At 41.0% G+C, this 25789-nt stretch overlaps 1 protein-coding gene across 2 annotated transcripts; it reads right to left on the bottom strand.

The window, feature by feature from the left end:
• Positions 1 to 238: 238 nt before the first annotated feature.
• Positions 239 to 25403, bottom strand: LOC106566938 (choline/ethanolaminephosphotransferase 1). Of its 2 annotated transcripts, XM_014135600.2 has the most exons (9): positions 25100 to 25401; positions 24034 to 24567; positions 17799 to 17946; positions 8330 to 8471; positions 6885 to 6969; positions 6382 to 6513; positions 2307 to 2465; positions 1807 to 1932; positions 239 to 1481 (listed from the first exon to the last, which is right to left on the bottom strand). In XM_014135600.2, exons 2-9 carry the CDS (start codon positions 24451 to 24453, stop codon positions 1338 to 1340), a joined length of 1356 nt encoding a protein of 451 aa, XP_013991075.1. In that variant the 5' UTR covers positions 24454 to 24567; positions 25100 to 25401; the 3' UTR covers positions 239 to 1337. The 2 variants fall into 2 exon arrangements, with proteins under 2 accessions (XP_013991075.1, XP_045549302.1); XM_045693346.1 differs by lacking the exon at positions 2307 to 2465 and having other exon boundaries at positions 25100 to 25403.
• Positions 25404 to 25789: the final 386 nt, after the last annotated feature.

Here is a 25789-nt window from a genome sequence, read left to right as displayed (position 1 = left end):
TGTCTTGATCTTGTCCACATTCATTGTGTCCACATTTTTAGATGGGTGTGTAGACAAGACTCATTGTGATCAAATCTTAAAAGTACAAACGGACATCAGGACAATATCCGCACGAAGGCTAGAGTGAACGTGTGTGTTTCTGTCCCTCTGAAACCGTATTCTCCCACCTTTTAAGTTTTTTTTCTCCAATTATGCTGTCTTCCAATAGACTCTAGATCTGTTATAAATATAGCAAATCTTTATTTTACATAAGCTTGTTTATTCAAAAACGTATTTTCTTTGACAAAGTAACAATTTTGACCAAACACCAAAAAATAATGACAGAAGCATTTTTTTTTTTTACGGCCAACGATTGATTCACCCTTCGCATTTAATTTTCAAAATCTCTGCATTGCTCAAATGACAAACAATCCAAGGGGGGAAAAAATGTACGTTTGAATGGGTGTTTCGATTGGTTGAACACCATCAGTTACAGATATTGGCTGTGACCAGGGTTGTAATGCTCATCCCATGCATATGATACACACAAAAGAACAATGACAAGTTCTACTCTTGTTATGAGACATTTGAATACTCTGTGCGTCACTGTTTTGATAAGCTAAATCGGTAAGGTAAGAGACATTCCTTAACTTTTGCAGAAGAAAAACATTCCTTATGTTTGACCAGGGACGGGCACTACGGATGTAGTTCTAAAGTTTAATACTTGGTTAAGGACGAGACCTCAGACAGAATGCAGTACACAGAACTACACCTTGAACAGAGGACTAACGTTTTCTCTGGAGTGGAACAAGTAGTTATTGTACGTAGAGGAGCTGAACTAGTACCAATACTGAAAGAACAGAGACATTTAAATTCAGTCATACTGCTCTGACACATTAATAAACTGTAGGTGTTTTTCCTGTAGATAAATATTACTTGGTTAGGTATAACCTGCTCCTTCGCATGGATAACATTTATTTAGCTAATACACAGATAGTGGCAGCATGGTTATAGTAAGCAACATTAAACCCTATCCATAAAGTTTGGTTAGACAACTAATTCTCAAATAACGGGGTGCTCTTATGACAAACTAAACAAAACCCCTTTCTCCTCTTCAGTTATGAACCTTTAACACCAAAACAACACATCAGCAAAAACACAGCATTATTGCACAACAACAAATAGATAAATACATTTTCATTTTTTTCCCTCACCACCCTCAATGTATTCATAATTTCATTGGCTAATACATTCCTAGAGAGACCGCCTCCAATTTGTCTCATCCAATGGGAATCCTGTGGTGACAAGGGGGAGGCGGTAGAGGTATACCCACCAACTTCATTTCTGTACGGACAGTGTCACCAGACATCTTTGCCTGACTGGGAAGCGGCAACGGGCCGCAGGTTGGGGGGTTTGATCTTGAACACAAAGATGTGCAGGTGAGAGGCGATCTGGTTGCAGACGCTGACGCAGTAGCGCACCAGGTCAAAGATGGACAGGAACTGGAGAGAAACACGATAGAGGATGGATGTCAAATAGTCCATTTAAGGCTCCCTATATACAAAACTGGTTGTTTTTTATTATATGGTCAATCACCTTTTGAATAAATTCCTCTTGAAAAGGTATTTAGTATTTTATTAGGATCCCATTAGCTGCTGCCAAGGCAGCTGCTACTCCAACTGGGGTCAAAAAAAAAAAAACTTCAAATCTAATCTAGGAATCTACATTGTACTGCAAAATAAGTAAAAAGGTGAATCCTAACTCTCATTTAGGTTTCAATTGGCTTGGTACATGCACATGGATGAACCGATTGAGGTGTAGACTTACTAGTGCCACCCAGAGGACCAAGTACTCATCTATGATGCTGTTAAAATACTGGTCCAAGAAGAGCAGCCCTGGACCCAGGTAAGCCAAGTCATGGAGAGACATCTCACTTTTGGTCATATGAGCCACCTGTAAAAAAATATATAAATAAAATAAGGAAAAACAATTAGTCCAATGTTTTTGGACTCTGAGTTGGGATTCAATGCAAGGCGCAGCACACTAACAGACTTTAAGAAAAGTATTTTACTCAAGCTGACAGCTGTATACCAAAACAAGCCAGGCTGCCAATTTGCTGAATAAGGAATCCCAGATTTTAGCTTTAACCCTAAGTTAACACAACTAAAACTGGGCACATTAGGCCAATGTTCCAACATCCACACGAACATACGATTTAGAATGAAGCAAAAGATTGGACATGTTTTCCAAGTGGTATACTAGTGTGGATTTGGAAAGTAACCTGGCTCTTTCAGTGTTTTAATGTTTCAGGCCATCTGCTTCCTCACCACTAGCTTGTTGGTGATCTTGGCCGACACAAACCCAAAGGCCAGGACGTAGAGACAGGGGTGCTTCTCAAACAGCTGGGACGCAGACTTCTTGTAGATCATAATAGCCAGAGTGATAACTGACCCTATGTGGAAGAACGGCGACAGGACACTCGTTCCCTGAGGAAGACGACGGGACATGGATGTCACAATCACTGTACCTAGCTGAAAATGCCACCATTCTTGTCCTTCTCTAAAGTGATCAATAAACTGCAAGGTAAAGTTCTGCAGAGCAGTCAGTGGCTTGGCTGAAACAAATGAAAAAGTCAAGGCATGATAGGCATCCACTGTCACTATTTTATGGAGGCCAAGAAATTAAGAATGCCAAGTGCTGTGGTATTTAAAGAGCGAATGCCACTAAAAAGCAACATCTTGTTTTGAAAATGCCCTATGTGGCATCGTTATGAGTCAGAAAAATGACTACAAAAGTGTAAATAGAATAATTTTGATCAAAGTCAGTCATCCAAAATGGAAATATGATTTTTTGTTGTATTTATTAGGATTCCCAAATACTCTTCCTGGGGTCCAAACAGGAAACAAAACAACAATTAAAATACATAATATAATATACAGAGTGTACAAAACATTAGGAACACCTGCTCTTTCCATGACAGACTGACCAGCTGAATCCAGGTGAAAGCTATTATCCCTTATTGATGTCACCAGTTAAATCCACACCAATATCCTGTTATTAATTTAAGTATTCTGTGTTTGAGTTGACAAACAAACATCCCATTTACAACAACCAAAAAGGCTTGTATCCCGGTTGTAAGATGCCTGGGATATGCTGATTTAAAATGGGATACTGTGGCATGTTTACATCCTATGCGGTTTACTGTTGTTTTTTCGGTCTGCGCAGGCAGTTTCTCATATCATTGGTGTTGTGCGTTTTCATCCGATTGTCAAACAAATCACTTCAAAAAGTATGCTACCTGCGCAGTTCGATACACCATAATACTTTATCTACGTAATCTCCTGTTTCGGCCTCACACTTCAGAAACAGGAGATGGCTTCTCACCCATGAGCCATTCTTGCCATGCCACTTACTTACATAATACAATATGTCTGTCTCTCTTCACAGTCCCTGTTGTGGCATAAGGTGTTATTTTATATGGTTTTGAATCTGGTTTTATTGCTAGCTTGAGTTACCTGGAGTGGCAGAGAGTTCTATGTAGTCATGGAATGAAGGGTACCGTGACAGTTTTCCTTGGGTTGGGTTTATTTTAATCATATCCACATGCCCACAGCTGGCATCACCCAAGTAATCATCAATTAGGAGCATAGCTGCACGCAACCTGATCGTTATGCCCATGGTCAATTTGGTTTGACATTAGATATCCCGATGGGGCAAGTTAGGGACAATCAGTAATGTACATGGGACAATATTTTAAAAGGTCAATAGCTCAACATTTCAATGACTTAAGCTCAACAAAACTAGGAAATGTATATACAAATATTGAAATCATTTAAATGAGACAAAGAAAATATGTGCAACATGAAAAAAATGTTTTATTTACATTCTGTAATTTATTTATGTTCCCCACTATCCCCAACTTTGCCATGGTCGCACACCAGTCAGCTAAAGCTAATTGGCAAAATCATTTGGCTAACTCTTCCCACCTGCGTACACACACACACACGACACCCACATCAAACCACACCCCGAAACCAACTCGCGTTTGAATTCAGCCATGGCCGCTAGCGTTTCTTTAAAAAACTAATCTAAAACGACGCCAAATCAGGAAGTGCAGTCGCCTTTTAAACATTAGAAAAGACTGGCTACAACCAAAAAAAATGCGGTTGACGTTTTTTTTATTAAGCTTGCCACTCTGTACGATATACACTACCATTCAAAAGTTTGGGGTCACTTAGAAATGTCCTTGTTTTTTAAAGAAAAGCACATTTGTCCATTAAAATAATATCACATTGATCAGAAATACAGTGTAGACATTGTTAATGTTATAAATGACTATTGTAGCTGTAAACGACAGATTTTTTTTAATGGAATATCTACAGAGGCCCATTATCAGCAACCATCACTCCTGTGTTCCAATGGCACGTTGTGTTAGCTAATCCAAGTTTATCATTTTAAAAGGCTAATTGATCATTAGAAAACCCTTTTACAATTATGTTAGCACAGCTGAAAACTGTTGTTCTGATTAAAGAAGCAATACAACTGGCCTTCTTTAGACTAGTTGAGTATCTGGAGCATCAGCATTTGTGGGTTCGATTACAGGCTCAAAATTGCCAGAAACAAAGAACTTTCTTGTGAAACTCATCAGTCTATTCTTGTTCTGAGAAATTCCATACGAGAAGTTGCCAAGAAACTGAAGATCTCGTACAACGCTGTGTACTACTCCCTTCACAGAACAGCGCAAACTGGCTCTAACCAGAATAGAAAGAGTGGGAGGCCCCGGTGCACAACTGAGCAAGAGGACAAGTACATTAGAATGTCTAGTTTGAGAAACAGACGCCTCACAAGTTCTCAACTGGCAGCTTCATTAAATAGTACCCGCAAAACACCAGACTCAATGTCAACAGTGAAGAGCCGACTCAGGGATGCTGGCCTTCTAGGCAGAGTTGAAAAAAAAAAGCCATATCTCAGACTGGCCAATAAAAATAAATGATTAAGATGGGCAAAAGAACACAGACATTGAACAGAGGAAAATTGGAAAAAAGTGCTATGGACAGAGAAATCTAAGTTTGAGGTGTTCGGATCACAAAGAATATTCGTGAGACGCAGAAAAAATGAAAAGATGCTGGAGGAGTGCTTGACGCCATCTGTCAAGCATGTTGGAGGCAATGTGATGGTCTGGGGTGCTTTGGTGGTGGTAAAGTGGGAGATTTGTACAGGGTAAAAGGGATCTTGAAGAAGGAAGGCTATCACTCCATTTTGCAACTCCATGCCATACCCTGTGGACGGCGCTTATTTTGGAGCCAATTTCCTCCTACAAGACAATGACCCAAAGCACAGCTCCAAACAATGCAATAACTATTTAGGGAAGAAGCAGTCAGCTGGTATTCTGTCTATAATGGAGTGGCCAGCATATTCACCGGGATTTCAACCCTATTGAGCTGTTGTGGGAGCAGCTTGACCGTATGGTACGTAAGAAGTGCCCATGAAGCCAATCCAACTTGTGGGAGGTGCTTCAGAAAGCATTGGGTGAAATCTCTTCAGATTACGTCAACAAATTGACAACTAGAATGCCAAAGGTCTGCAAGGCTGTAATTGCTGCAAATGGAGGATTCTTTGACGAAAGCAAAGTTTGAAGGACACAATTATTATTTCAATTAAAAATCATTATTTATAACCTTGTCAACATCTTGACTATATTTCCTATGAATTTTTCAACTAATTTCATGTACGTTTTCATGGAAAACAAGGACATTTCTAAGTGACTCCAAACTTTTGAACGATATTGTATGTATTTAGTAATTGTGATTAAGAGATTAAGATCACTTTACTCGTCAATTGTACACAAAGCCCAACTAAAATTTGACAAAGCCCAGCCGAAAGACACAGGTTGGAGCAAGGGGCCGGCACATTTGGTGCCCATGGATAAGTTGTTGTGGGGGGTTGCCTTGCTCAAAGGTACAATAGTAGGCAATAGCATCTAGGATTTGATACGCGCAACCCTCCATTTGCCAGCTCACTACCCACCAGATTTTTCCCATCAGACCTGGGATTTGCCTTTACCCGATAGGCTACCTGCCGCCACAGGAGGCTGCTAAGGGGAGGATGGCTCATAAGAATGGCTGGAACCGAGCAAATGGAATGGCATCAAACACATGGAAACCATGTGTTTGATACCATTCCACTTATTCTGCTCCAGCCATTACAATGAGCCAGTCCTCCCCAATTAAGGTACCACCAACCTCCTGTAACTGTCACCCATATCATATTACTACCTGTTGAAATAACCAATACAATGAGCAGCAGGACTGTAAACCTTCCTTCCTAGACTAACTAAGTCACCTATCAGCCATACAATTCAACTGGATCCTCGTCAGCAAGGATGGATCACGTCTTACTTACCGCTATGGTGGATCCGTTCTTTCCTACACCTCCCGTGAATATGACCCGGAAGTAGTTGGTGCAGGAAAAGATGGCTCCTGCCACAGTGAGGATGGCTGGAATGATCTTAATCTGGATGTTCACCCCAGGGATCTGTGTGTGTTAGGGAGATTAGTAAGAGCCCTGTTCCAATACTTTCGAAATGCATCCTTCCTACCACCTTTAAGTAAAGACAGATCAGAATTTGTTGGATTTGTGAAAGTAATAGGGCGGTAACGTGGCTTTCACCTATCCAATCACTTATTAGATTTGTGCTTACCTCCAGGAAAGAAGGAAAGGATGCATTTCTGAAGTATTCACACAATCATGAACCAGGACGTGAGTCTGAACACTTCAACCAACATGCCAGATCAAATGCATCAAACTGCAATGCATGTAAATATTAGCATTAGTGTCATTTTTTTCAAATCCAAGCAGTAGAAACAGGCCATAATTTGCTGAATCAAATGGGTTAAATGCATTACCAAGAACTGCCAAAAAGCTGATCCTCCGATGGCAGCCAGCAAATACATGATTATAATGAAGAACTGCACTTCAGTCACATCAATGCTAAACGGGCAGAGAGACAGAGGAATCATGAGCAACCATTAGTGATTTCACATAGCACTCATGAAAAACATGCACATAGCACCCCCTAGCAGGTCCTGCACAAACTGTACCCATTCCTCTTGGTTGTGAATGTGTGTGGAGAACATTTCCCTTGAAAGGCTGAGAGGAACCTGATCTGTAAAAGTATTTAATTTTTTTTCTGTCTGACAACCTACTTAGCGCTTACTTACTCTGTGAAGGGCTTAAATCATATCAAATCATATTGTTAAATAAAATCAACCATACTCCAAGGACATTCATCCCTTGTCGTTGTTCCTGAAAGCCAATCGGATTAGCCAATGTTGATAAGTGAAGTTCCATCAAAATCAGCTGTTAATGTCCTGGTGTCAACGTCAACACGGCTGCTGGTACAGAATGTACTGGGTGAACAAGCTGTCATGACAGACCTATCATTGTTAAAAACAATCAGAATAAACATGTTTAGTTTGAGGTCGAAATATAGCCATTGATCTTAAAGCTTTGCACCAATGGTTGTGGCGGGCCCAAAATGTGTCGTAAATTATAACTGGCCCAAACATTTATGTGAATTCCATCAGCTCTCTGCTTCCTAAAATTATTCCAGTGGTCAACAGAGATGAATGTAATCTAGGATAGCTCACATTTAATCAAATTGAGCCACCTCTATCAAATACCAAATTACAGTATCAAAGCGATGTGAGAACGAATGAAACAGGGTCTATAAGAAAGTTGTCCTATTGCATAAGAATTGTTGGTGTTGGAGATGGAGGCAGTCTGTGCAGGAAGTGGGGCCTGATTGCCTAATGGACACAAAAGGTTATCTTCAACAGGGAAGTCACGCGGATTATGGTCTCGTTTTACCGTTAAGTTCCAGAACCCGGGCCCAAACGTGGCTGTGCACGTCTAACATAGCTACACGATTAGATACTCTGACATCAAATCTGCATACCAGGGAAAAGACAAGGTAGCTCTGTGACATAGCTAGATAGCCAGGTTTTAAGCCCAGTGTCTATGAAATAAACATCTCCCATCTACATGTAGGCCTATGACAAAACAGCATGTGGTTACTAAATGTTCCCATGGTTGCATACATACTAGACAAATACTAAAGACTGCAATTACATAGCCATTTTATTCAAACATTTCAGGACCCGTGTTCATAAAGCGTCTCAGAGTACTGATATAGGATCAGTTTTGCCTTTTTGTTCAGAAAGAATAAGAAGGGGGACCTGGTCCTAGATCAACACTCCTACGCATAGACACTTTATGAATACGGCCCCTGGAACATCAGGCATGATGCTCTTGTCCTCCTGCCTTGTTATTGCCTCCCCCACTCACTCACATGCCAAAGCGCAGGGTGCCTGATACGTAGGTCTGCCAGTGGGCACAGTAGAACATGAACATGCCGGCAAAGCAGCAGAAGAACATCCAGTCGGGGTTAGTGCCAAGCTGGACGGCGATACAGGTACCCAGGACCACAAACACTGAGGGAGGGGCAGAGAAGGAAGTCCGAGAGAGAAAATGAGTGAGTGAGAAAGATTCAAAAGAGGCAGGTATCCTCCAGCCTGAGTGTCAGTCTGTTTGTGCTATCATGCCAACTCCTTCTCACTCATTGTAATGGCACAAATTTGGCTTGACAATGACCGCAATCAATGGGGTTGGCAAGAGCACAAATAAATCTGGGACCAGGCTAAGTATCATCCTTACTGTGCTTAATTGCGTGTGGAAATGAACATGGGTAAAATTGATTTTACTGTGGGTCAAGTACCAGTGACATCAATGGATGCAGAGAGGGAAAGAGAGTGACAGAGAGAGAAAAAAAGTTCAATTACACAAGAAAAAAATATAATACTACACTGAACAAAAATATAAAAACGCAACATGTAAAGTGTTGGTCCTATGTTTCATGAGCTGAAATAAAAGATCCCCGAAATGTTGCATATGCTCAAAAAGCCTATTCTCTACAATTTTGTACACACACATTTGTTTACATCCCTGTTTGTGAGCATTTCTTCTTTGCCAAGATAAATCATACACCTGATAGGTGTGGCATATCAAGAAGCTGATTAAATAGCATGATCATTACACAGATGCACCTTATGCTGGGGACAATAAAAGGCCACTAAAATGTGCAGTTGTGTCACACAATGCCACAGATGTCAGTCAAGTTGAAGGAGTGTGCAATTGGTATGCTGACTGCAGGAATGTCCACCAGAGCTGTTGCCAGAGAATTGAATGTTAATTTCTCTACCATAAGCTGCCTCCAACATCGTTTTAGAGATTTCGTAGTACGGCCAACTGGCCTCACAGCAGTTTGCTGATGTCAATGTTGTGAACAGAGTGCCCCATGGTGGCGGTGGGGTTACGGTATGGGCAATGAACACAATTGCATTTTATCATTGGCAATTTGAATGCACAGAGATTCCGTGATGAGATCCTGAGGCCAATTGTGAGCCAATGCATCTGTGACCAACAGATGCATATTTGTATTCCCAGTCATGTGAAATCCATAGATTAGGGCCTAATTAATTTCATTTCAATTGACTGATTTCCTTATATGAACTGTAACTCAGTAAAATCTTTGAAATTGCTGCATGTTGCGTTTATATTTTTGTTCAGTATAATAATAAAAATGGGACTTTTCAAGGACCCAAAAGTCACTTTACAATTGTAGAAATTAAACAACAAAAAACAGTAGTCAAAACATCAGACTAAACAAAAATATGAACAAAGCGGGGTGGGCTCAAGGAAGGGAAAGAGTGTGATGTAACAGTGTATGGGGAGGGTAGGGTTGGGGTTTGTATACAAACCCAGATAGGGTAAGGGGTAAGATACGAACATGTTTTATGGTAATGGAAAGGGTGAGGGTTTGGGTTAGGTGGTGCTCAATATATGCTTTGCTTGTATGTGGTGGGGCTTTAGGAGGGACTGAAAAATTGTGGACTCGCCGAAGCTCTGGAGCTTCGACCTGAGGACGACAAGGTGAGTGCACGTGTGGGTTGCAGGGGAAGAGGTCTGAGAGGTGTTGGATTCTGGGTAAACTTTTAACATTGAGATATTAAATACTTGACAGATCAGACGCATTGTATATAAAGGAGTGAGACCTGTAGAAAGACAGAGTGGCTGTGGAATGTGCTGGGAGAGAGGGAGAGTGTCACGGGAGTGCGATAGGTGATACAAGAGGACATCTGTGGATTAGGCGAAGGAGGGGTTGAGATCAGGAGGTCAAGTCAGATCCTCTGAAGGGAGAAATAATAGTTTATTATCCTGTTACCCTCTTCCTGTCAAACCATAAGATGTAAGGATTGGAGAGAAGGAGAGGTGTCTAAAGTGGAGTATATATATATATATATATACACTGTACACACTTGTGATGGTGAGAACATGTTTTGCCTGAATTACAGCTGTAACGACCCTTTGGGAAGAATTAAACTTGGTTAAGCTTCTCTAGTGTCCATGAGTTATTTACTCTGAAAAATGAGAACCTAACAGAGGTAGGGGGGTAAGGTGGTGAAGGGCTTTGTAGGTTAGAAGTAGTATCTTGTAATCAATGCGTTGGGAGACAGGGAGACAGTGGAGTTCACGGATTACAAGGCTGATGTGCTGCACAGGACCCACAGTGTGGGTGAGAAGTCGAGCTGCAGAGTTTTGAACTATTTGGAGCTTATGGAGGGAGTTGAGTTGATGCCGGAGAGTAGCGAGTTGCAATAGTTAAGACTGGAAGAGATTAATGCATGTATGAGGGTTTCAGCGGAGAGGACGGGAGAGATAGGACCTTACTTTGGCAATGTTGCGGAGGTGGATGAATGAGGATTTGACAGTCTGTTTTATGTGGTGCTCAAAGGAGAGGGTGGATTCCAGAATGATGCAGAGTTTGTGGGAAAGACAGTGGTGTCGTCAATGGTGAGGGTGAGGTTGCCAGCTTTGGTAAGGGTGGGTTTGGTGCCTATGAAAAGGAGTTCTGTTTTATCACTGAGCTTGAGGGAGTTTTGTTGTATTCATGTTTTTATTGCAGAGGCAAGAATCAATAATATGGGTCAGAGGTGGGTTGAGGGATTTTGTGCCGAGGTAGATCTGTGTGTCATCAGCATAGCAGTGGAAGTCAAGGTTGAAGTGATGGAGGATCTGACCAAAGGGGGAGGATGTAAATGAGTCTGAGGTGTGGCCACTGACGGGAGATCTAGCGGGTAAGTGGGACAGCAATAGTGAGTAGTTCAGATAGTTCAGACAGAAATGATTAATTAGCATTAAGAAGACAGTACACAAGGATAGTGGTCATGGAGAAGGATGATTTGTACCCCAATTAGTATACTGATCAATTGTTTGGTCGTTTGGCTGTTGGTTGACCGAGATTGTTTTAGTCGAGCAGGAACAAATTACACACACACACACACACACAGGGTCAAAAGTTTTAGAACACATTTTTTACATTTTTGTCATTTAGCAGACGCTCTTATCCAGAGCGACTTACAGTAGTGAATGCATACATTTCATTTCGTGCATGTTTTTTTTTTGTACTGGCCCCCCGTGGGAGTCGAACCCACAACCCTGGCGTTGCACACACCATGCTGGCGTTGCAAACACCATGCTCTACCAACTGAGCCACAGGGAAGGCCTGCTCTTTCAAGAGTTTCTTTATTTTTACAAATTTCTACATTGTAGAATAATAGTGAAGACATCAAAACTATGAAATAACACATATGGGATCATGTAGTAACCAATTTTTTTTTTTTAAACAATTCAAAATATATTTTATATTTGAGATTCTTCAAATAGCCACCCTTTGCCTTGATTACAGCTTTGCACACTCTTGGCATTCTCTCAACCAGCTTCATGAGGTAGTCACTGTAATGCATTTCAATTAACAGGTCTGCCTTCTTAAAGTTAATTTGTGTAATTTCTTTCCTTCTTAATGTGTTTGAGCCATTCAGTTGTGTTGTGACAAGGTAGGGGGGTATACAGAAGATAGCCCTATTTGGTAAAGACCAAGTCCATATTATGGCGAGAACAGCTCAAATAAGCAATGAGAAATGACAGTCCATCATTACTTTAAAGACATGAAGGTCAGTAAATACAGACCATTTCAAGGACTTTGATAGTTTCTTCAAGTGCAGTCGCAAAAACCATCAAGCGCTATGATGAAACTGGCTCTCATGAAGACTGCCACAGGAATGGAAGACCCAGAGTTACATCTGCTGCAGAGGATAAGTGCATTAGTTACCAGCCTCAAAAATTGCAGCCGAAATAAATGCATCAGAGTTCAAGTAACAGACACATCTCAACATCATGTCTTCTGATCCCTCCTGTCTCAGCCTCCAGTATTTATGCTGCAGTAGTTTGTGTCGGGGGGCTAGGGTCAGTCTGTTACATCTGGAGTATTTCTCTTGTCTTATCCGGTGTCCTGTGTGAATTTAAATATGCTCTCTCTAATTCTCTCTTTCTCTCGGAGGACCTGAGCCCTAGGACCATGCCTCAGGACTACCTGGTATGATGACTCCTTGCTGTCCCCAGTCCACCTGGCCGTGCTGCTGCTCCAGTTTCAACTGTTCTGCCTGTGGCTATGGAACCCTGACCTGTTCACCGGACGTGCTTGTTGCACCCTCGACAACTACTATGATAATTATTATTTGACCATGCTGGTCATTTATGAACATTTTAACATTTTAACATTTTGACCATGTTCTGTTATAATATCCACCCTGCACAGCCAGAAGAGGACTGGCCACCCCTCATAGCCTGGTTCCTCTCTAGGTTTCTTCCTAGGTTTTTGGCCTTTCTAGGGAGTTTTTCCTAGGGAGTTTTTCCTAGCCACCGTGCTTCTTTCACATGCTTTGCTTGCTGTTTGGGGTTTTAGGCTGGGTTTCTGTACAGCACTTTGAGAATATCAGCTGATGTACGAAGGGCTATATAAAAATAAATTTGATTTGATCAACTGTTCAGAGGAGACTGCATGAATCAGGCGTTCATGGTTGAATTGCTACAAAGAAAAGGGTACTAAAAGAACACCAATAAGAAGATGATACTTGCTTGGGCCAAGAAACATGAGCAATGGACATTAGACTGGTGGAAATTTGTCCTTTGGTTTGGAGTCCAAATTGGAGAATTTTGGTTCCAACCGCCATGTCTTTGTGAGATGCGGTGTGGGTGAACGGATGATCTCCGCATGTTTATTTCCCACCGTAAAGCATGGAGGACGAGGTGTTATGGGGTGGGGGTGCTTTGCTGGTGACACTGTCTGTGATTTAACCAGCATGGCTACCACAACATTCTGCAGCGATAGGTCATCCCATCTGGTTTGGGCTTTGTCCCACTATCATTTGTTTTTTAACAGGACAATGACCCAACACACCATCAGGCTGTGTAAGGGCTATTTTACCAAGAAGGAGAGTGATGGAGTGCTGCATCAGATGACCTGGCCTCCACAATCCCCCGACCTCAACCAAATTGAGATGGTTTGGGATGAGTCGGACCGCAAAAGCAGCCAACAAGTGCTCAGCATATGTGGGAACTCCTTCAAGACTGTTGGAAAAGCATTCCAGGTGAAGCTGGTTGAGAGAATGCCAAGAGCGTGCAAAGCTGTCATCAAGGCAAAGGGTGGCTATTTGAAGAATCTCAAATAAAATAATTTTATATTTGTTTAACACTTTCTTGGTTACTACATGATTCCATATGCGTTATTTCATAGTTTTGCGGTCTTCACTATTATTCTACAATGTAGAAAATAGTAAAAATTAAGAAAAACCCTTGAATAAATAAGTAGGTGTTCTAAAACTTTGGACCGGTATTATGTAATGTATAACACCTACTTATTTATTCAAGGGTTTTTCTTAATTTTTACTATTTTCCACAAACACACTGCCAGTCAAAAGTTTGGACACAAACTGTATAAACACAAACTCACTTCCTTGACAACAGCTCTGCATTGCTCCGCGAAGCGCAAGAAGTATGAATGCCCTGACTTCTGCTGAGGCCATATCACCGTAAATGTTGCATGGACAACGCATACGTCGGATTGACCATTCACCCAGATGCACAATGCTCTTCTCTCCAGAATGCACTCTCTCCCAACAATTTGTGCACATTCATTTTTTCATAACTTCATTTTGTGAATTGTTTGCGTTTGTGATTGTTAGTGTATATCAATTCCCCATTACATTTCAACTGGAAGTACATTTACCATCAATTCCTATCATTTCTGATCTACAATGTTTGTTACTTTGGTTACGGTCATTTCTTTTAATGCATTCAATATTATTCCAGTCTTCCTGTTCTCATTGTCGGAGTGGACACATTGTTTGCAGAGTGCACAACCTATCCTACACTTCGATAAAAAAAGTTGGTTTATTTAATTCCATTTACGAGTTCTGTCAAATTTAGTCATTGTCTTTTGTTTGGAGCTCTCCTGTCAATGTTGAGTAAGGATGTGCCCATTTGGGGATCTGATAGTATTTCTGATTGGCTTAACGCACCACCACTAATGACCTGTGGAGCATCTCAAAGTAATGTGGTTTTCTTCAAGCAAACAAAGTCCGTTTTTACATCCATTGAGAATTCCAATAGTTCCTCAATGTATTTTAAAAATCTTTCCAGCTCTCTCCCTTTCGATAACCACTCAGCGTGAAAGGGAAAAATATCATGCTCCGATACAGTGGATACGTCATAAAATAATTTGGTAAGTTAGGATCACCACTTTATTTTAAGAATGTGAAATGTCAGAATAATAGAGAGAACAATTTCAGCTTTTATTTCTTTCATCACATTCCCAGTGGGTCAGAAGTTTACATACACTCAATTAGTATTTGGTAGCATTGCCTTTAAATTGTTTAACTTGGGTCAAACGTTCCAGGTAGCATTCCACAAGCCTCCCACAATAAGTTGGGTGAATTTTGGCCCATTCCTCATGACAGAGCTGGTGTAACTGAGTCAGGTTTGTAGGTCTCCTTGCTCGCACACGCTTTTTCAGTTCTGCCCACAAATTTTTCATGGGATTGAGGTCAGGGCTTTCCGATGGCCACTCCAATACCTTGACTTTGTCCTTAAAAACCTCTTACATCTAGACGTTCCGCTAGCGGAACACCGCTCCAATATCCAATGATTGGGCGTGGCGCGAAATACAAACTCCTCGAAAATCCGAAAACTTCAATTTTTCAAACATATGACTATTTTACATCATTTTAAAGACAAGACTCTCCTTTATCTAACCACACTGTCCGATTTCAAAAAGGCTTTACACCGAAAGCAAAACATTAGATTATGTCAGGAGAGTACCCAGCCAGAAATAATCAGACACCCATTTTTCAAGCTAGCATATAATGTCACAAAAAACAAAACCACAGCTAAATGCAGCACTAACCTTTGATGATCTTCATCAGATGACACTCCTAGGACATTATGTTATACAATACATGCATGTTTTGTTCAATCAAGTTCATATTTATATATAAAAAAAAGCTTTTTACATTAGCATGTGACGTTCAGAACTAGCATTCCCACCGAACACTTCTGGTGAATTTACGAAATTACTCACGATAAACGTTCACAAAAAACATAATTATTTTAAGAATTATAGATACAGAACTCCTTTATGCAATCGCGGTGTCCGATTTCAAAATAGCTTTTCAGTGAAAGCACATTTTGCAATATTCTGAGTAGATAGCTCGCCATCACGGGCTAGCTATTTTGACACCCACCAAGTTTGGTACTCACCAAACTCAGATTTACTATAAGAAAAATTGGATTACCTTTGCTGTTCTTCGTCAGAATGCACTCCCAGGACTTCTACTTCAACAACAAATGTTGGTTTGGTTCCAAATAATCCATAGTTCTATCCAAATAGCGGCGTTTTGTTCTTGCGTTCAAGACACTATCCGAAGGGTAACGAAGGGTGACGCGCGGAGGCGTATCGTGACAAATTTCAAAATATTCCATTACCGTACTTCGAAGCATGTCAAACGCTGTTTAAAATCAATTTTTATGCGATTTTTCTCGTAAAATAGCGATAATATTCCGACCGGGAGTCGTTGTTTTCGTTCAAAGACTGATAATCTAAAATGGACTCTTCATGTGCACGCGCGCACCCGTCTCATTGTTCTCAGATCGACCACTATCCAAATGCGCTACTGTTTTTCAGCCATGGACAGCAAAGTCATCATTCAACGTTCTGGCGCCTTCTGAGAGCCTATGGGAGCCTTATAAAGTGTCACGTTACAGCAGAGATCCTTTGTTTTGGATAGAGATGACAAAGAAGCCCAAAAAATGGTCAGACAGGGTACTTCCTGTACAGAATCTTCTCAGGTTTTGGCCTGCCATTTGAGTTCTGTTATACTCACAGACACCATTCAAACAGTTTTAGAAACTTCGGAGTGTTTTCTATCCAAAGCTACTAATTATATGCATATTCTAGTTTCTGGGCAGGAGTAATAACCAGATTTAAATCGGGTACGTTTTTTATCCGGCCGTGAAAATACTGCCCCCTATCCATAACAAGTTAAGCCATTTTGCCACAACTTTGGAAGTATGCTTGGGGTCATTGTCCATTTGGAAGACCCATTTGCGACCAAGCTTTAACTTCCTGACTGATGTCTTGAGATGCTGCTTCAATATATCCACATAATTTTCCTTCCTCGTGATGCCATCTATTTTGTGAAGTCCACCAGTTGCTCCTGCAACAAAGCACCCCCACAACATGATGCTGTCACCCCCGTGCTTCACGGTTGGGATGGTGTTCTTCGGCTTGCCAGCCTCCCCCTTTTTCCTCCAAACATAATGATGGTCATTATGGCCAAACAGTTCTATTTTTGTTTCATCAGACCAGAGGACATTTCTCCAAAAAGTCCAATCTTTGTCCCCATGTGCAGTTGCAAACCGCTGTCTGGCTTTTTTATGGCGGTTTTGGAGCAGTGGCTTCTTCCTTGCTGAGCAGCCTTTCAGTTTATGTCGATATAGGACTCGTTTTACTGTGGATATAGATACTTTTGTACCTGTTTCCTCCAGCATCTTCACAAGGTCCTTGTTGTTCTGGGATTGATTTGCACTTTTCGCACCAAAGTACGTTCATCTCTAGGAGATAGAATGCGTTGCCTTCCTGAGCGGTATGACGGCTGCGTGGTCCCATGGTGTTTATACTTGCGTTGTTGTTTGTACAGATGAATGTGGTACCTTCAGGCATTTGGAAATTGCTCCCAAGGATGAACCAGACTTGTGGAGGTCTACATTTTTTTTCTTCTGATGTCTTGGTTGATTTCTTTTGATATACCATGATGTCAAGCAAAGAGGCATTGAGTTTGAAGGTAAGCCCTGAAATTCATCCACAGGTACACCTCCAATTAACTCAAATTATGTCAATTAGCCTATCAGAAGCTTCTAAAGCCATGACATCATTTTCTGGAATTCTCCAAGCTGTTTAAAGGCACAGTCAACTTAGTGTATGTAAACTTCTGACCCACTGGAATTGTGATACAGTGAATTATAAGTGAAATCTGTCTGTAAACAATTGTTGGAAAAATGACTTGTGTCATGCACAAAGTAGATGTCCTAACCAACTTGCCAAAACTATAGTTTGTTAACAAGAAATTTGTGGAGTGGATGAAAAACTAGTTTTAATGACTCCAACCTAAGTGTATGTAAACTTCCGACTTCAACTGTAAGCGTTTGTTGTTTATGTCTGTCAGTGTGTTATGTCTACATCTCTGTCTTAGAGCGCGTGTTTGTAGGAGTCTTAGTGCATTTTGTACTGTCCTTTGTAGTCTGAGTGTGTTGTGTATGTTTGTTTGAAACTGTATACACACGCTCCAACACACACACACACCTACCTGTCGAGAGGGAGTCACAACCATGGTCAAAGAGCTCTCCCAGTGGGGTGCTGTTATTGGTGCGCCGTGCTTGCTTCCCATCAATGGCGTCCAGTGATTGGTAGATGAAGAGGCCCACTGCACAAGACAGGTATGCCCACAGAGGTGCCTGAAAGGGAAAGGGCACAAACATTCAACATCATAAATGAGGCAGCTCTCTATGGCATCAAAAACTTTCACAATAATATTATTAGTCTAGTGCTCGTCGACATTCACAGAAAAGCATGGGTTCGGCCTTTATGAACGTAATTTCCATGTTTGAGTAACATGATTACATTGGTCATTTAGCAGAAGCTCTTATCCAGAGTGACTTACAGTCAATGCACTCAACTAAGGTAGGTAAGACAACCACATATCACATTTATTGCAAGTAAAACACTTTCATTAAAAAAAGCAGCTATCAGCAAAATCAGTGCTAGTAAGAAAAGACAAGTATGTGGGGTTGCTATGGGTTCAACCAAGGTGCTCTTTGATGTCACTTAATTGGCCTGTTTTCTTTAAAGAGAACACGGTTGGGTTGTTGGTGCTGGGTTATTGAGATACTGTATTACCCAGCGGGTCAGATCAAAAGACTGGAGGCGTAGTTTAGTAGCCACGTGGCTTTTAGATAGTTATTTTTAACCACTCATGAGAGTAAATGTCATTCTTGTTCATCTGTTCTGTTATCACAAGTTAAGTTTGAACAATTTCATTTTTGTTGCTTCAAATGAGGCTTAGAGTAGTGTATGAGTTCTCAAAACGCCTATGCAAAGCCCATTGTTGGGATAGATACCACCATATTATACTACATAATAAATCATCTTAAAATTCTAGAAGAATGTGTCAAATGCAAAACTTGCAGCATATGGGTAATTCCACGGTAACAAAATGACGCTGAAACTCAGATTTTCACTTTAAAAGTATACCAAACAAAAAACATTGATTGTATGGTTTGTTTTAACTTAGCAATCTATGCACAAAGACAACTTTTAAAAATGTCCAATGTAAATTTTTACAAAAACACATTTCAAACCAAAGAATGTAAAGATGTAAAGTTTGGTAACAGAATGATGTTAAAATCTCCCTCCGTTTATGTGACCATGTTTTCCAAAAACGTAAATATCTACTCTGAATTATTATTAAAATTGTCTGCAGAAAGAAATGGGGTGTCAGCTATGATAAGACACCTTGAGTTTGAAAACTACAGCAAGTGAAGTGGATTAACCTCCAGCAACAGAGTCATGGTAACAGAAAGACATCATGGTCCCTGATCTGTACTATACAGAAATGTATAATTATGAATGCAATTCTCTTCATGGTCATGTATACTGAACAATATATGCATTTTATATGGCGCTTTTCATACAGAATCTCAAAGTCGCTTTAAAACAACTAAAATGTAGGGAGCTGCTCCCTCCGTCCACTCAGACTGACCATCAGATGCAGGCCATCGGTCCAGTAAAAAAACGCAAATTATTATGCTCACTCAGCTGTGCCTCACAATACAACAATTTACACTACATGACCAAAAGTATGTGGACACCTGCTCGTCGAGCATCTCATTCCAAAATCATGCGGGACCACCTCTATATTAATGCCCCTTTGCTGCCATAACAGCCTCCATTCTTCTGGGAAGGCTTTCCACAAGATGTTGGAACATTGCTGCGGGGACTTCAGCCACATGAGCATTAGCGAGGTCGGGCACTGATGTTGGGCGATTAGGCCTGGCTCAGTCGGCGTTCCAATTCATCCCAAAGGTGTTCGATGGGGTTGAGGTTAGGGCTCTGTGCAGGCCAGTCAAGTTCTTCCACACTGATCTCGACAAACCATTTCTGTATGGACCTTGCTTTGTGCATGGGGTCATTGTCATACTGAAACAGGAAAGGGCTTTCCCCAAACGGTTGCCACAAAGTTAGAAGCACAGAATCATCTAGAATGTCAATGTATGCTGTAGCGTTACGATTTCCCGTCACTGGAACTAAGGGGCCTAGCTCGAAACATGAAAAACATCCCCACACCATTATTCCTCCTCCACCAAACTTTACTGTTGGCACTAAGCATTGGGGTACGTAGAGTTCCCCTGGCATCTGCCAAACCCAGATTTGTCTGTCGGACTGCCAGATGGTGAAACATGATTCATCACTCCAGAGAGAGCGTTTCAGAATTCACCAATTAGTTTTCCATGCGGACAAATTTAAGGCAAAGAAACCGTAAATGACTTGGTAATAGGAAATAAAAATCTATTTAGGATTGACCAATGTAGATATTTTCAAATACAGGTAAAATTGATTTGAAATCTTTTGGACATCAAAGCAATCTTTAGGGAATCCTATTTGAGTCAGAAAATGATATTCATACGATAGGTAAGCTATTTCATACAGTTGAAGTCGGAAGTTTACATACAACTTAGCCAAATATATTTAAACTCAGTTTTTCACAATTCCTGACATTTCACCCAAGTTAAAATTCCCTGTCTTAGGTTAGCTAGGATCACCACTTTATTTTAAAAATGTGAAATGTCAGAATAATAGTAGAGAGAATTATTTATTTCAGCTTTTATTTCTTTCATCACATTCCCAGCTGGTCAGAAGTTTACATACACTCAATTAGTATTTGGTAGCATTGCCTTTAAATTGTTTAACTTGGGTCAAACGTTCCAGGTAGCCTTCCACACGCTTCCCACAATAAGTTGGGTGAATTTTGGCCCATTCCTCCTGACAAAGCTGGTGTAACTGAGTCAGGCTTGTAGGCCTCCTTGCTCGCACACACTTTTTCAGTCTGCCCACACATTTTCTATAGGGTTGAGGTCAGGACTTTCCGATGGCCACTCCAATACCTTGACTTTGCTGTCCTTAAGCCATTTTGCCACAACTTTGGAAGTATGCTTGGGGTCATTGTCCATTTGGAAGACCCATTTGCGACCAAGCTTTAACTTCCAGACTGATGTCTTGAGATGTTGCTTCAATATATCCACATAATTTTCCGTCCTCATGACGCTATCTATTTTGTGAAATGCACCAGTCCCTCCTGCAGCAAAGCACCTCCACAACATGATGCTGCCACCCTTGTGCTTCACGGTTAGGATGGTGTTCTTCACCTTGCAAGCGTCCCCCTTTTTCCTCCAAACATAACGATGGTCATTATGGCCAAACAGTTCTATTTTTGTTTCATCAGACCAGAGGACATTTCTCCAAAAAGTACAAACTTTGTCCCCATGTGCAGTTGCAAACCGCTGTCTGGCTTTTTTATGGCGGTTTTGGAGCAGTGGCTTCTCCCTTGCTGAGCGGCCTTTCAGTTTATGTTGATAAAGGACTTGTTTTACTGTGGATATCGATACTTTTGTACCTGTTTCTTCCAGCATCTTCACATGGTCCTTTGCTGTTGTTCTGGGATTGATTTGCAGTTTTCGCTCATCTCTAGGAGACAGAACGTGTCTCCTTCCTGAGCGGTATGATGGCTGCGTGGTCTCATGGTGTTTATACTTGCGTACTATTGTTTGTACAGATGAACGTGGTATCTTCAGGTGTTTGGAAATTGCTCTCAAGGATGAACCAGACTTGTGGAGGTCTACAATTTTTCTGATGTCTTGGCTGATTTCTTTTGATTTTCCCATGATGTCAAGCAAAGAGGCACTGAGTTTGAAGGTAGGCCTTGAAATACATCCACAGGTACACCTCCAATTGACTCAAATGATGTCAATTAGCCTATCAGAAGCTTCTAAAGCCATGACGTCATTTTCTGGAATTTTCCAAGCTGTTTAAAGGCAGTCAACTTAGTGTATGTAAACTCCTGACCCACTGGAATTGTGATACAGGGAATTATGAGTGAAATAATCTGTCTGTAAACAATTGTTGGAAAAATTACATGCCAAAACAATAGTTTGTTAACTTCAACTTCAGGAGGCTGAAGAAATTTGGCTTGTCACCTAAAATACACAAACTTTTACAGATGCACAATCGAGAGCATCCTGTCGGGCTGTGTCACCGCCTGGTACGGCAACTGCACCGCCCTCAACCGCAAGGCTCTCCAGAGGGTAGTGGGGGCAAACTACCTGCCGAACAGGACACCTACAGCACCCGATGTCACAGGAAGACCAAAAAGATCATCAAGGACAACAACCACCCGAGCCACTGCCTGTTCACCCCGCTATTATCCAGAAGGTGAGGTCAGTACAGGTGGATCAAAGCTGGGACCGAAAGACTTAAAAACAGCTTCTATCTCAAGGCCTTCGCCATCACTAACATAGAGAGGCTGCTGTCAGCATAGACTCAAATCTTGGGCCACTTTAATAAATTGACTTATTAAAAGGTATCACTAGTCACCTTATAATGCCACTTTAATCATGTTTACATTTCCTACATTACTCATCTCATATGTATATACTGTTCTTTACCATCTATTGCATCTTGCCTATGCCGCACGGCCATCGCTCATCCATATATTTATATGTACATATTCTGATTCATCCCTTACATTTGTGTGTATAAGGAAGTTGTGAATTTGTTAGATATTACTGCATTGTCGGAACTAGAAGCACAAGCATTTCATTACACTCGCAATAAAATTTAATCTGCTAACAATGTGTATGTGACCAATTAAATTTGATAGTTGCGTGATTGTGTTCAGATTGATAGATAGGATAGCCTGAACATGGGAAAGTTAATATGGTGTGTCTAGCTTTAACGGTTCAAGAGTTAGTTTATGCAAATGTGTGCAAATTGTTATTTTATAAAGATTTTAAAGACGTTCAAGTTAGGATAGCCTGAATGTTTTAAAGTTAGTCTTGTAGCTTAATTGGCCAAGGAACAGGATTCTCAGTATTCCTATGGTTCTCATTCAAACCCATGTTCATTTATTCATATTTAAAATGGTTGTAGTTCAAAAAGTATACATAGCATCAAAAATCCTTTGACAAGCAATCTAAATTGGGACAGTCTGAACGTTTCAACGTTGGTTTGGAGTTGATAGCTTAAAAATGGTGACAGAGGAGATTTGTTGAATTTTGTGGGTTTACCAATCTCCTCTGTCACCTTTTTAAGCTATCAACTCCAAACCAACGTCGAAACATTCAGACTGCCCCTACTTAGACTGGTAAAACAACCAAATTCAACCAAAGTTGGGGCAGTATGGACATTTGAAAAGTTAGTTTCGTTTAAATAACTTAAATCGTTTAAGCTCTAGAGCAGGCGGGATAAATATAGTTATAAAACTAGAAAAGTACATTTCCTAAAGGAAAGGTGGTACGCTTGCTTGCTTGTGAAATATCGATTGATAAGATGGGATAGTCTGAACATGTGAAAGTTGGTTTGGCAAACTCGAGCTTGAACAGTTACTGTTGGTGATTTATGCAAATGTATGCCAATATATATATATATAGTTCATAAAGGTTTTAGAGAATTTTAAGTTAGGCTCGGCTGAACCTTTTTTTTGGTATCTGTATTCTCAGTCATGTGAAATCCATAGATTAGGGCCTAATGAATTTATTTCAATTGACTGATTTCCTTATATGAACTTTGAAATTGTTCCATTTATGTTTTGTTCAGTATAGCTAGTGACAAATTTTACTAGCTAGTGTCCAATCCTTGCCTCAAGTTCTTCTGAAATTGCATTGGAGTAGAGGATCTAAGGTCCCTCCCTTTGACCTCCTCCTCTAACGAGCCTTGAGAGAAATTGAGGAAACTAGGATGGAGGAAGGGAGGATTTGACAGCTAGTAACATTTTCAGACACAGCCAAGGGAGTGACATTTAAGTTACAGTTTGTGACATTCTGGTGTTTTACCGCAACAGTGTTCATCAAAGACTGTTACTGTAAACTGGTTTAGAATACAGTTCTCACATACAGACAATGTGGATAGTATTAGGCTATGTAGCATACTTATCTAGAAAAAAGTGCAGTAAACATTGGCAAAACAATCATATCTCGCCATTGGCTCCAAATGGGTAGGCTATATCTGACAATCAATACTTTTCAATCAAGAAATTCTAAAGGCCCTCGTCTTTTCTCAATGTCCTGTCAGTAGTGTACATTAGTCGTACAGCTGTGACAACAAACATTGACCTACTATTCCATGGTTATTACTTAGTAGCAATAACGGTTCAATAATTAATATGTGGGTGCTCAGTGGGAGGGAGGGTCACGTGATAGACTGTGTGAAAAGGCCCCAACGTTAAATTCTTCCCCTTGGCCTAGAATTCCCAGCGGTGCCCCTGCACCTACCTGTTCAGTGGCAGTGGGGCAGTAGTACACCAACACCAATGTGGTGAGGATGTTTGTGGCCAAGCCCACGATAGTGATGAGGTTGGGGGCTATCCATGCCGGCACACGCGCCACTAGCCACTCCCAGTAGTGCTGCATGAAGGGCTCCAGAAGGGAGTGGCCTGCACTGCTATACCTGTGCTCCTCCAACTTCTTCAGCTGGTGGCGCGACAGCGGCGGAGCCGGCAGCTGGATCAGCTTACTCAGGACACAGGAGCTCCCTCCACCACTGCATGTTGTGGTTGGGCCTGCAGTGGTGGTTGGCCTGTAGGATGGGTCCATTCTCTGGTCCTGAGGGATCCATGTCGTTGTCCCCCCTGCCCCCTGGGCTTCCTTCACCGCCCGGGTCCGTGGAGCTCTTTGACCAGTGTTGTTACTCATGGAGGAAGCCGAAACCACACTTCATGTGGCGCCCACTCTGCCTACGACTGCCTCCACCCTGGTACTATTCAGGGAATCCACAGTGGGGCAACAACCGTTTTCCTGGGCTGGGCCCTTATGAGGAGAGAGAGTTATTTTTTACTTGACAGTATGTTTTGGTGAGCACAATTAGACTATGGAAACATGCTGGGCACAAGCTGCAGAGGGAGGGCTGGTAAAAAAATAAACTCCTAAACCATACATGCATATCACAAGTTTCCTGATAGATTGTGCTGATATTACAAACAGCAGTCAGTGAGACAAAGTAAATAAATGCAAGGCTTGCATTATAGCTAAAGCATTGGATTAGCATTGAAGGGAACATACTTAGGGCAGACATTTTAAGTCTACCTATAGTGAATAGTAACCAAATCATGTCTACAAAAAAAGCCATTCAAAAGCAATGTTAAATAGCTAGGAAGTTCATGTCATGTTGCCCTATGCAATCATAGTAGTTAGCAACAAAATCAACTGCTCAACTAGCTAGCTTGCTGGCTATCAATATATGTAGCTAACTAAACATATAATAGATTGTCAACACCATACAATCATGATCATGAAAAGCTGAGACAAGTTGACAAGCAGTCGTCCTTCGGAAATCTCTTACCTTGATGCTTGATTCGATGCGGAAGCGATGGCCTCTATCGTGGTCTGCCTGAGAGCTAGTGTGCTAATTTAACTATGCGGCAACATCGGACTCTTTTGTCAGTTTAGATGTAACTAACAAGTGTATGGACTAGCCGCAGGAGTCTAATTCCCGCACAAATTAGTCTAGTTCCCAACGAGCTATGAGCTGTTTTTGTGGTTATAGCGGAGAGATATTTAAGAAAAGCGGAGCGATATTTGACAGGGAATAGGGATATCCCACTTCCGTCGCACAATAGGCCTTTCACTTGGAAAACGTTTCACTAAGGCGAGTGGGGGGAATCTTAGCTACGGGTGCATCAAAAGCCTTTTCCGGTCAAAATAAATATATATGAAATAATATATACTTTTGCAGGAGGAAAAGAAGGCTTGGTACTCACCTTCCTTAATGTAATTAATAGTGCACTTTTTATCCTTGATACATACACCATCTAATAGAATGCTGAAACTGAATTCCACATTCCTCTTTTTTTTATCTGACGTACTTTACTCGCATAAAACATTCGACTTATATATATATATATATATATATATATATATATATATATATACTTTACTCGAATGTTTTATGCGAGTAAAGTACGTCAGAAAAAAAAATGAATGCCATATTGGAATAGATCATGCTAAACGAGGTCGGAATGTTATTATATAA

This window comes from Salmo salar, chromosome ssa13 (assembly GCF_905237065.1).
Source record: "Salmo salar chromosome ssa13, Ssal_v3.1, whole genome shotgun sequence".
Taxonomy (NCBI): Eukaryota; Metazoa; Chordata; class Actinopteri; order Salmoniformes; family Salmonidae; genus Salmo; species Salmo salar.
This window is presented reverse-complemented; position numbering and strand designations above follow the sequence as displayed.